Source organism: Leptodactylus fuscus, chromosome 9, assembly GCF_031893055.1.
Source record: "Leptodactylus fuscus isolate aLepFus1 chromosome 9, aLepFus1.hap2, whole genome shotgun sequence".
NCBI classification, from domain to species: Eukaryota; Metazoa; Chordata; class Amphibia; order Anura; family Leptodactylidae; genus Leptodactylus; species Leptodactylus fuscus.
This window is the reverse complement of record NC_134273.1, coordinates 81673049-81686127: the sequence shown is the minus strand read 5'-3', so window position 1 is coordinate 81686127 and position 13079 is coordinate 81673049. Positions and strand designations below refer to the sequence as shown.

Below are 13079 nucleotides of genomic sequence, written 5' to 3'. Positions count from 1 at the left end.
GGTTGAAATGCATGGACATTGGGTCCTCCAGAGGAAGATAATCTCTCTAGTTCAGCTGGGGCCAATGAATGAGGGTCTCAAACAGGAGAAGCCTCCATAACCACCAACCCAGATAAATGCCCACCCCTCCCCCCATGGATAAAAACACCCAAAATATTAAAGGGGTGCTCCAAGAGTAAAGAGATATCCTGTCCTTTGGATACGGTATCAGAATTGGGATGCACAGAATCCGTTCCATCAATCTTTGCTATTAAAAGTGGCTTTCCTGGGACTACAATTTTGTTGACCTTCCCTTAGGACAGATCCTTGATATCTGATCAGTGGGGATCCTACACCCAGGACCCTCACAGATCAGCTGCTCCAAGAGACCAGCGAGTGCCACTTCCACTTTAAAGGCCATGTGAAGTCACGTTCATTGGACTTATGACCTGCTAGTAGCTCAATCCCATTCAAGCTGCAATACCAAACACAGCCACTATACAAGGTAAGGCGCTGTACTTGGAAGGCAGTAAAAAGGTAACAGTGTTTGTCTGAACATAGCAGTCTCTCCAAACAGCCACTGCTCTGATATTCTATACTTTGCCCTCAATAGTTTGGGTATTAGTCCTAGGAGACCTCTTTTAATGCCCCAAATCTCCTATATTTTCTTAAAGGGATATTCCTTTTTGGCAGAAGGGTCTGACCTGCAACTGTAACCGGTGGGCAAAGTTGGAGCAAGTGTTTAATTTCCCTACAGTGCCTCCAGAGGGGACATGAAGTATTACACAATGTCTATAAATACATGGACATATCAGGTCCTCCAGAGCCATAAACACTCATAGCATCTACTCTCAGCCCTGGGTAATATACAATGGACCGCCCCTCTATTTCCTCCAACCTAGAGAATGTGACCATGACTCTTACCAGGTCCATAAAACTGGGGTCATCAAACTGATAATCCATGTCTGGTTTGATTATTGCAGGAAAATGAGATGATGTTCCCTCGACGTCGCCATCACCCGAGAGGATAGTAGAGGCGGAGAAGGAAGACGTGTCATTTTCCAAGTTGGTGGAGTCCACCCAGTCATCTGCTTCAGTGTGGTCCAAGCTTTCTTTACCCCGCTCTTCCATAACAATGGTGGGCGGCTCTTCTGAGTATGGGACCTCAGTTTCTAGATCATCCGGAAAGTCGGGTAAAGAAGGAACGCTGAGTATTTGGTTAGTGGTTGGAATCAGAGGGGCAGCAGATGTAAATTCCTCTGGCGGTGGCAGAAACGTGGTGGTCACCCAGGTCATCTCACTGTCATTATCAAACTCAGTAGGTGCCTGGACCAAAGGGGGCACCGTAGTGTCCGGAGGGGTGGTTGGGCTCTCGGTTGTCCAAACTTCTTCAGTCATATCAATCTCAGAAGTGACGGAAAGGGTGGTTCCATCTGTGACACCTGGACTTGTGACAATGTCTACGGGCACAGTGGTTGGCACTGTAGTGGGAAGGGTGGTGGGTTCTTCTGTTGGGGGCAGAGTTGTTATTTCGGGAGTAGGTTCCTCTGTAGTGGGTTCAAATGTGGTCGGCTCGGGTTCAGGGGTGGTAATAACTTCTGTCGTAGCCTCCGTGGTTGTGACAATGGTGGTGGTTGGCACAGTGGTAGGGACTGGCGTAGGTGTGGTCTCTACGATGGTAGGAGTTGTGGTGGTGGCCACAGTCGTCGTGGTTGTTGTCTCAGGAACAGGACTAGGGGTGGTTGGCAAAAACGTGGTGGTAGGAACAACTATGGTTGTAGGTTCAGGTTTTGGTACAAAGATGGGAGTTGGTAATGGTTCTGGTGCTGGAAACTGAGCCTGGTAATGGAAAGAGGTGCAGAATATAAAAAGTGGATAGAAAGATGGATCCATAAAGACACGAGAAGATAGATCCTTGGATAGATAGGAGACACTTACCAGTCTATTGTATATAATGGTCCCCTCTTCACATGTAGCTTTATGGGTGCAGACATGTTGGTGAATACACCAGTTGCACCCCCATTCACTACTCGCACATCCCCGACACCTGCAAGGTTATACACAAAGATAAGAACCTGACAACTCCAACCTCTCTCTAATGTTCATCTCGGTTTCCATCCATCGTCCACGACCCTTCCCCGTGTGTTACAGCTTAGACTCCCACATCTGCCCCTATAGTCGGGAGGGCTGCTCAGTGTGCTCCATCTTGGATCTAGTGGATGCCCCCCTCCCCTCCAGAGGTCTGTACTCACGGGGCACTCTTGTAGAGCTGGGCCACTGCAGTACAGTCATAAAAGATGAAGTCCACCGTCGTAATGGTCACTGCCCCAAACTGGAGCTGTAGTTTAACTCTTACATGATCTGCAAGTGAAGCACAAATAATAAAGAGATTATCACTGCAGCCTGATACAGCAGGGGGCGACAGTGAGCAGAGTACAGCTGCCCCTCCCCCAGGGGTCTGTCCACATCCTGACACACCCACATCCCACCGACCTGTTCCTGCTTTGATCACAGGGGCTTTGCTGGGGTCGGGAGATGGACACATGACCCCAGACTCCGTCCTGACCGCTCGACTCTCGAAATCTTCAAAGAAACAGGAGTAGGATTCTTCATGGTACAGAGATGGTAAGTCATGGATGGACAGGAAGATCTGAGAGAAGAAACAAGATGATAAAATGTAACCAAAATCCTTTATGCAGAGCCCAAATAGGATGTTGGCTGAAAGGGTTAACAATGACAACCCCCATCCTGCTCCCGATACTTCCACCACCTGCAGCAAACATTCAGCCTTCTGTCCATGCTGTAGATCTAAATACCTTGGCAAAGGTAAAGTGGCGCCCCCTGGCACCCAGCCCCTACCACTGCCCGATACGCACATTTCTCTTCTCCTCTTTGCTGATATTTGCCGGACTTAGAGACTGGACGGTCAGACATTGCTGGTTCGGATGATGAGCCCAAAGCCATTGGTTCTTCTCTCCGGAACGTAGACACTCGTATCGCCGGCTACACCTGTGCCAGGTAGAAAGGTGGGGGACGTTAGAGGATGCCATATACCCCCTGTGGATGAAGCCCTACTGGAGTGCTTAGGAGTACATCCTGATCACAGCAGGATCATGGGGGGGGGGGGGGGGGTCTTACCAGTCAACCCCATCGATCAGGTATTTTCATGACATGACCCCTTTAAATTGTGTGGACACCATTGCACCCTCTAGTGGAGAGTTACTGCATTTCCCACAGGCCTGATGAGTCTATATAAACAGACAAGTCCGATGCACACACACACTTTCTATAGAATATGACAACTTACTTTCCATGGAGAACACACCAGCCACAGTAGGGATCCCTGGCGGCGAGACACGAGGCGCAATCTGTGTGCTGGGAACATTCAGAAAGTGGCACCTTGGTAACCTATAAGGGATAAGGAGTATAAATAATACCGTACATGTGATATATAATACACGTCCTAGTCCTCCTGCTTCCCCGTACCGTGGACTGCGTCATGATATACAGGTGCTTTTCTGGCTGATCAAACAGCAGGTCGGCAGAGACTGCGGTGCTGGACTGGGTGGGCACACTGGCATACAGCTGGGCATCATTGTTACCTCCGAGGTAGACCTGCAGATGGTCAAACACAATATCTTAGTCTATATAGCTCATATGGTTACAGACAACAAACAAAAGGCTGTGCGGTTGGATCCTGCAGCCAAATCTCAAATTAGTGGTTGTAAAACTTCTGCCACTAGGGGGAGCTCAATGTATACAGTTTTAGGAAACCCATTTGCACTGAGCTCCCTAGTGCCCTGTACTTTTTTTGGAGGGGTCCCGCTCCATAGATCACAAAAAAAGCGGCTGCCAGTTCTACAGTTGGGTGGATAGGTCTCAGCGTCAGCTCCGGGGGCTGAAAATCTGATGTAAGACAATGTATAAGGAAGGAAGCCGACGCGATATTCCTGGACCTGCCTCGCTCAGTTGTTGCTAGGGAGAAATATCATCTAGCAAACAGCTCCTTGTCCTCCATGTGGCGGTCGCTGACACACAGGAGGTTTTTTTTAGACAAGTAATCGTAAGTCTAAGAGCATTGTCTAGAGACATAATGTCACCGTCTCAAGTCATTCCTCAGCTGTCTGCCCCTATAGATCCCAGTGCCAGCCCCGAACCATCCATCATGCGGTAGCAACAAGGTTGTTCTAAGTGACTAGTCAGGTTTACGCGACCTTGAGTAGGACCTTCAGTCTCCAATCTCACCACTAGGTGGCAGCGCAGCATCGGCTTTGGAAAACACAAAAACGGCAACAATCTTTTATAAAGTTACGGCACGTAATCCGTACCCTGGCGAGGCGACCGTGCCGTGAATTAGAAAGCGCTCGGTAGCCATACCAATTAACTCCTAACCCCACGGTGCCGTCCTACACAACTCTCCATTGTCCAAGTCACTACGAGGACGGAGGGATCGGACACGGCGGCGACATATACCTTCTATAAAGTGACCGCACATGTATGTCGTCACTGAAGCCGACGATGGAGACGTCTTATTAGATTATATGATTCGGAGGAGCTTTACATGAGGGTGAGGCGGCCTGACACATGTTGGGACTTTGCTGCAGGAATATTGATGCGGCCGTGAAGACGTTCTCGTGCGGTGTAAGAAATTTGACCAAAACTGTCCAAGGTCAATCTGAACCGATGTCACCTCTAGGAGGTTTAGGGAAAATTTTACAACTTGGCAAAATTTAAAATTTTTCATATTTGCAAAAATTTTTCGCTTTTAATGGTCTCCAAATTTTATATCCAATTGTGTTTGTGTTCGGTTAGGCTAGGTTCACATTTGCGCCAGGGTCTACGTTATTTGGGTCCAGTAGTGAGGGAGTTTGTGCTCCACCAGGTTACCGCCATTTTTTATACTGAAACCGTGCAGGACTTCTCTCCACCGATTTGTAGCAGACTCCAGCACAGCCTGAAAAGTGGTTTAGCACATAAAAAAATACCGAAATCTAGATTCCAGTTATCAACTCAGCTCTGCTACAAATTGGGCGCCAAGTGTAGGCAACGAGCATTTCCTATGGAGGATACGATCGCGTATTATGGCTGTATCAGGTAAGGACAGTTGACATACGGTTTTTCTGATCCCCGCTGTGACATCATCGGCGGTTTCTCTGAAAGTTTCTGCCCGAATCCCGCTCTGCGCGCTGCTTGTGTGAACAGGAAATTGCTCTAATACAATTTGATCCAGGTGAGCGGACACCAGGAATCTGCTCGAGTACAAACGAGCTGCTTAAAGCCAATGCGGTCAGTGACAAGGGTGGAAAACAACACGATCCGTGCTAAATATCACCGCGACCTTGCGCTAGACGGACGATTAATGGGACATGTTTTTCCTACAGAAAAGGTCAAAGTCTCACAAACAGGGGCCGGCGTAGATCAAGGGCCGCTCTAGCCTAGATTGTGAAAGAAGCGATCCGCCTGGTCTTGTGGGATCTACTTACTATTATTGGTATAGGGGACATATTTAATGTGGGGGGTGGGGAGGAGAAAGGGTGTGGCCTAAATTTTGCCTCCTCCCCTCCCAGTACCTGCTGAACTGAATCCCACCCCTGCTTAGCAGTGAGTGAAAAAATGGAAGAAACCATCTCTGGGGGGTCCCTGAACTGGGCCCCTATTGACTGTACCATAGTCAGGTACATGAACACGTTTTCTTTGTGTCTGTACAACATAAGTGAATAAGCCTCATTCTTATAAGAGTCAGGTTTGCAGGCGTCAAATTAAAACGGTAAATTCCTGCAGGTATCTGGATGGCTGCCTCCATTGTCTGCATGTATTTGCATATAAAGTAATTTAGGTCTAAATGAACAATTAAAATGAGCAGCGTCGGAGCAGAGAAGGTACAAGGCTCACTAATCTGTTATCTGCAGGTCTGGTGAGGGGGTTACGCACCATGTACTCAGGCGGCACATGGGCATGTTCCAATCATTAAGTAATATGGGGGGGTGGGGTGGGGTTATTCTTGGAAAATATCCAGAATGAAAGGTCTGGAGACAAAGGAGTTGGTGCAGGGTTAAGATTTGTGACCCACCTTATTAAGTTGTCCTTTGCTGTCACCAATAAACGCAATGGTGTGCTCTTCTTCTACGTTGACGGCAATGGCGGTTAGTCGAGCGTCTGGGCTCTCGAAAACAGGAGCAGCTTCTAGAGGATCCCAGCTTGCCATGGGGCTTGGGGTATGGTCGGAGCCGCAGGGATAAGCATCAAGAGTATCCTACAAGCAAAATGAATATATTCAAGTAATGAATGCCATAAAGATCGATCTTCCATAAGTCACTGGATCCTCGGACGGCAGACCACAACGAAACAGGGTAAGCCATCTTTTGTCCCCTACTTAAATGACCCTTAGAAAAAATTGGGTTCAATAAAACGCTGTTGAGCTTCGGGAACAGAGTGTGAAGCATAACACACATTTCTCTTATGCCCCGCCCCCGAGGAGCAACATACATATGAACAGGCAAAATCAATACTCACAGAAGGGAGCTGAACACAGTTGGACTTCACATCGTATTCAATATACGCCACTTCTCGGTCATCTTCATCCCTACCATCCCTGGTGTAGCAGATGTCTCTAGTCCGGTTGATCAGTCGGTCGATAAGTTCCATAGGATATAAGCACAAACCTGATTCTTCACTTACTTTCCCGGAGGCTGCATGCCACTGAGAGAACACGGCAAAGAGTACATCTCCTTTAGTATTTAGGACACCCCTTGACATCTTCTCTCCAGGCTGGGTCACATAGGCAGCCTGAAGAAGATTGTAGCTCCTACTGCCATCTTTAGTTTGGCAACTAAGAGGCAACTCAACGTAGGAATAGTAATGGGAGTCATCGGGGCAGATACGAGAGATATAGGTCTTATATTCCCGGGACGGGGATTTGAGGTCACGGCGATAAAATAGGAAATAAACATTGGATCGGTGAGTAAAGACTTTCACAAAGTGGTGGTTGTACTCCGAGAGTCGGCCAACTACTGCTAATTTGGCCGTCTCTTCGTACGAGAAGACGGAATGGGAGTCGCTTCCTCCGTTCAGGTTGCGGGTGGTAATGGGAGGAATACCACCTACTCCTTTACTGGTGTAACCTCTTCCTACAAACAACAGAGGGGTGCCATCCTTGGAAAGGCCAACCAAACCAACGGTGGTGACATTTGGATCATTCGCGGCGACGTACTGAGAGTCTACCGGTCTTTCGGGCCTGAAGAGGACCTCGTTGACTGATCCCAAGAGTCTCTTCTCGCAAATGCCTTGGAAGACACTGCCGCACACGATGAGCTCTTTTTGGCTTGGCACCACCAGTAGAAGCTTGTTGTGGTTATTTGTGTTCTGTACATGTGCACATTCGGTGGTGACCGGCGGTAAACAATCCTTGCTGTCCAACACGGGGCCAGTCTGGACTGGATCGGCCTCAAGCGCTAAATCCTCGGTTAATTGGTAAAGATAGTTTGTGGCACCAAGATATAGGGTCCCTGTGTTGGCGTCCAGGGTGAGGTGATTGAACATTGTGGTGTTCTGGGAAAACGTAACATAGGCTTGAGTGCCGGAGACGGAGGTGCCGAGAAAACACAAGGTGGCAAGGAGGACAGTTCCTGGTGGCATGGTGATCATTCTGTAACAGAAAGGACGAAAGTCATCAGTTCATACAGAAATGGAAGAACACTCTGCATTACATTTTTGGGTACAAGGTCAACTCATTTGCATATACCCTGTTAGGCTATTCGGAGTTAAACAGGGAACATTCAGGAGCCGATGCAAAGAGAGTGTCTCTGACTCTGGAGGACCCAACCTGTCCATGCATTTCACAATCTCATTGATTTCAATGCCAGCTGTGCAATACTCCATTTCACCTGTAGAGGTGCTGTAGAGAAATCGAACACTTGCCGTCCCAGATCACAGCCGATCACTGGAGGACCTGTGCTAAGCTCATTGTCAGGGAACAAGTGGACAACCCCTTTAAAAGAAGATTTTTCCATCACGATTAGTATATTTAAATGTGCAGACAAAAATGTAAAATTTTTGCAAATAGAAATAATTGAATATTTTGCAGTTCTAAAGATTTCCTCTAACTATTGAAGTGCTGATCTGCAGTCAATGGATTAAACCATGAATGCAGGAACTTTCTACAGTCTGGGACCAGCCATGATGTCCTTATTGTGGACAGGGACATGACATGTATGAGAAGATAACCTGGACACATGACCATAGAAAGTTCCAGCATTCATGGTCGTATCTATTGGCAACAGATCGGGACCGGGTAGAGATGTGCAGGGAAAGTCTTCAAAACGCTGCAAAATCTAAGCATTATATTTGCAAAAATATTCAACTTTTAATAGTCTACAAATCTGAATATAGTCATGTCCAAATTTGTACCGTCCCTTTAATTTTGTAACTGGCTCAGCAGCGGAGGGCCCGGACAAGGGATGGAACATTATATTCACCTTTCACATGGCAGAAGAACTCGCATTCTCTCATAGGAAAAGCAATGTTTGAATACAATCCTTTATAAACAGGATTTTTCCACTGCTACCAGCGATGGCCGCCTCTTCCCCATGAATGTCTAGTTTAGCAAAACCGCACAAATCTCAAAGAGCCCTCTGTCCCGAAACCTCATCAAAAGAGGAGAGAACTCAACGTGTACCACAAGGAGGAATCTATAGTGTCGGCAACGTGGAAGCGGCAGGGTATACTCGGCAAGGGTTAATTTAAGGTGGCGGTGAAACGGGCAATTGCGGGTGAAGGTTAGTATGGCAGTATTATGGTACTCATGGTATGGTGATGGTTAGTATGGCAGTATTATGGTACTATAGTATGGTGGGGGGTAAGTATGGTAGTATTATGGTATTGAACAGTAGTATTTTATATGACCAGAGGGCGGTATTATTTATCACTGCACGTCATTGGGTATAAATACCCAATATACAGGTTTGTTCTATACATGTCTGTAGGTGACCACAATGGTGTACACCGGTCAATATCTCTACTGATTGAGAACAATGAGTCTGGTGAGGGTTAGTATGGCAGTATTATGATACTCATGGTACGGTGAGGGTTAGTATGGCAGTATTATGGTACTCATGGTATGGTGAGGATTAGTATGGCAGTATTTTGGTATTGAACAGTAGTATTTTATATGACCAGAGGGCGGTATTATTTATCACTGCACGTCATTGGGTATAAATACCTACATACCTGTACATATGTATGTACATAGGACCCTACAGTATATACAGGTTTGTTCTATACATGTCTGTAGGTGACCACAATGGTGTACACCGGTCAATATCTCTACTGATTGAGAACAATGAGTCTGTCGCAACTCGGAGAGTCTGTTTGATTTCCTCGCCTGCCTATGACCTTGGGCACATCGCTTAATCTTATAATGTCCCCGGCTCAGACGCGTTCGGGCTCATCAATATAAAGGGACTTGACACTACTATAAACATTAGACAATGGGTAAGAGACTGGAGATAGAGACATTCACCAAAATAATCTCCGGATAAATACTGGGGAGGAGCGGCCGAGGTGGGATTTATGGGATATTATCCTAGTCCTAGTACAGGCCCCAGGTGGATGGATCGCTCGCAACATTTAACCCTTATGTCACTGTCAAGCAAGTCATTAAATACTACGAGTCAACAACTCTTGTAGCCATCTAAGATCGATTCACCAATTCTCCGATTAAACCACCGATCTTCTGATTGATCCACCGATCCTCCGATTGATCCACCGATCCTGTCTAGTATATTTGTAATATCTATTCATCTATCCAGAATGTAATATGTATCCGTTCTTCAAGAACATCCATCCACCTGTCGCCTATCTATCCATCCGGTCTGGTCACATCACATGGGCCCCCTTCTTTATGGGCCCGGTAGTGGTTCCAGTGGCTACTTCTATGATCCTACGGCCTGTTAGGTTTCCATAGCCAGCAGTGAAGGTGTTACAGAGAACAAACAATGTATAATAAGCTTAATGTGCGGGTTACAATGACTGCAAATTATATTTACGCATCCATTAAGAGGTTGCGCGCGTGCGGCCGCCGCGATTTGTCTTTGTTACACGGCACATGGCTGAAGGATGATACCGGTTCTGCATTATAAATCCCAAACTAATATCCAGGCTAATGTGCTGTGGTGAGGCGGCCACACTTGGCTAGTTCGGGGCCTCCATTGTTTGTGCCACGGTGAAACAAAAGGGGCATTGGAAAAAGCGCAACCAATATTTTCCAGCGTTAATGGCAGCAGATGGGCTAAGGTTCATTAGCCGGGCTGGAGATCGAGCGGCAGCGCCAGGAGCCGAAATCTGTACTGTAATTATAAAAGCTGGTGAGCCATTAGCGCCTCCCAGAGGCCAGATTACAGATCAGCTCGGCCGGAGGAATATTCTGGATACAAAAGGATGGAGATTTACTACATAAAAGGAAAGAAATCTCTGCGTGAAAGTGAAAAGCTCAAAGTGTTCTATAATAGAGACAGCGACAGGGGCCCAGAGAGGGCGACAGGGGCCCAGAGAGGGCGACAGGGGGCCCAGAGAGGGCGACAGGGGGCCCAGAGAGGGCGACAGGGGGCCCAGAGAGGGCGACAGGGGGCCCAGAGAGGGCGACAGGGGGCCCAGAGACGGCGACAGGGGCCCAGAGACGGCGACAGGGGCCCAGAGACGGCGACAGGGGCCCAGAGACGGCGACAGGGGCCCAGAGACGGCGACAGGGGCCCAGAGACGGCGACAGGGGCAGAGACGATGACAGAGGCCCAGAGACGGAGACAGGGGCCCAGAGATAGCCATTGTGGTTGGAGAAGTGAATACTATCCCAAAATTGACAGAATGTAGATCATTGTATAGTGGCGCCCCCTGTATACACCCCTATATAACTCTTTATTCTCTCTCTCCTGGGCCTAGGTGTGACTGCGCCCCCTATAAGTTGTCCCCTGGAGCCCACTCTTTCAGGGCGCCGCAGACTGCAGTCGTTATTCGGAGATTATCCAGTTTTCGTCCTCGGCGGTTTTATTTTCTGAGGTTTAATTACATTGTTGGCACACATTCACTAAAGAACATTATTTTAGGCTGATAAAACAACTTGCCCAAGGACGTAAGGATTAGAGCCAGAGGTTTGATCTTCAAAGTGTCTGATGGAAGACGTGCAATCTCTGCTTGTGTAATACCAACCAACTCCAAAGTTTGCAACATAAATCTCATTAAAAAGGGACACTAGGATTTGCTCAACCAATTACAAGAACACTAAAAAGGCTCAAGCCTCTTAGAATAAAGAGGTTTTTCACTTTGGACAATCACTTTTTGTTAGAAGGCCTCTCTTGGTCGGCTGTAATCTCTGATGGAATCTAGAGTAAGTGTTCGTATTCTCTGCAGCACCACTGCAGGTCAAATGGAGTACTGCAAATTCTGGATGAAATTAATGAGCTGTCTTGTCATGTGTTGAGTCCTGTAGACCCTTGCAGCGGGGAATTAATGTGAACGAGACCACCCTCTATTAAGACAATCTTTGAAATTTCATTTTTACTCCAGATTCCTCCTTTTAAAGGGGTTGTGCACAACAACTTATCTACCCACAGGAAGGCTGATCAGCCTTTGGTTTCTGGAGGTCCGACCACCAGGACCCTCACGAATCATGAGAGTGGCAGTCCAGTGTCCCCTGTTTGAATGAAGCAATGGTCCTGCATGCTCCGGGACATTCCAGGCAAAGTGTATGGGACTCTGCTCGCCTATTTCTGTCCGTCCTATAGATATTGTAAGTAGCAACACACTCACGGTTGCGCCTTACAACGGGATCCATATCCTCATGTTCACTGGGACTCAAATGTAGAATCTCTAGTGATAATTAGATACCTATCAACAAGATTTCATAATGGGGCAACCTCTCTAAAAGAGGACCTTTCAACATCTCCGAGCAACTCCAACTATATCTATCCCTCGATAGGCGGTGCTCTGCTGATTCTGGCATAGTTGGAATTTTTTCTCTAGCCCCTACCATTCCCAAGTAATCAGCGTTGTTAGTTTTAGTACCCGATATGCAAATGAGGCTTTACTGTTAGGTGGGTGGTCTCAGACTACCAGTCTAGGACCGCCCACCTAACAACAGAGAACAGAAACTAACAACACTGACTGCTCAGGGACAGTGCAGGCTAGAGAAAAAATTCCAACTGCGCTAGAATCAGCAAAGCAGAGCCTATTGAAGGATCCAAAAAGTTGAAGTTGGTGAAATTCTCTTTAAAGGGGTTTTCTAAAATGGCGATATTGATGACTTATCCATAGGATAGGTTGGTAGGGGCTATCTCGCTAGTGTAGTGGTTACAGCTGGAATTACAGCTCAGTGCGATCCACTTGAATACCTTTAAGTACGCTATGCCTTTAAGGTTCAGCGACAAGAAATGGCTGAGAGGTGATTAACGTACGAGCGTAAAACTGGGAATACTCTGAAAGGAATCATTTTCTTTTGCAAAAGGTTTAGATTACACTATGGCTGAGACACAAGGAGCGAGGCCGCTGCCGCCTTACAGAATTTAATACATTCCTGTAACGTTAATGGGCCCAGTGATTATAGGAGCACTTAACTGGCACCTCCTGGTACAAACTCCGGCCTACTATCTGTATGAAAATCTCCGAAAGTAGATTACCCAGCATGCAACGGGGCAGGACTTAACCCTCAGCGCAGCCTGGGTCTATGAGCAAGTCTCATACGGAAATAAGATTTGCCTCTCGGCACAATGCAAGACTTAAAGATCACAGAAGGAAGGGATTAAGGATGCCGATGGTCTCAGCTGTCTCCAGGCCCCGGGTCATGCAATGCCATACACTGTTATTATCACAGACACCATAGACTTCCATGAAAAGCCCCAGCATGCAGTTCATCGTGGTTACTGAAAGCGCTAGGGTCTGAAATGCTACAACATTTAAAATATGTAAGAGACTCAACTGCAATACCAGACACAGCCTACAGACAAGCGTAGCGCTGTATCTGGCCAAAATAGTAGACCCTTTTCTCGATTTGTGAAACACAACTTTAACAAAGAAACTCTACAAACCAATTCTACTACCTAAAATAGTCCCCA

At 47.1% G+C, this 13079-nt stretch overlaps 1 protein-coding gene across 1 annotated transcript in view; it reads right to left on the bottom strand.

Annotated features, from left to right (window-relative positions):
• The window catches only part of PLXNB1 (plexin B1), an 84324-nt gene that overhangs the window by 13560 nt on the left and 57685 nt on the right, over positions 1 to 13079 (bottom strand). Inside the window, exons 3-11 of the mRNA XM_075287474.1 lie at positions 6493 to 7624; positions 6050 to 6232; positions 3466 to 3594; positions 3287 to 3387; positions 2856 to 2988; positions 2473 to 2629; positions 2232 to 2340; positions 1918 to 2026; positions 904 to 1818 (exon numbers count right to left, since the gene is read on the bottom strand). Of these exons, the coding sequence (XP_075143575.1) occupies positions 904 to 1818; positions 1918 to 2026; positions 2232 to 2340; positions 2473 to 2629; positions 2856 to 2988; positions 3287 to 3387; positions 3466 to 3594; positions 6050 to 6232; positions 6493 to 7623 (2967 nt within the window). The 5' untranslated portion in view covers position 7624. The remainder of the gene's footprint in view (positions 1 to 903; positions 1819 to 1917; positions 2027 to 2231; positions 2341 to 2472; positions 2630 to 2855; positions 2989 to 3286; positions 3388 to 3465; positions 3595 to 6049; positions 6233 to 6492; positions 7625 to 13079) is intronic.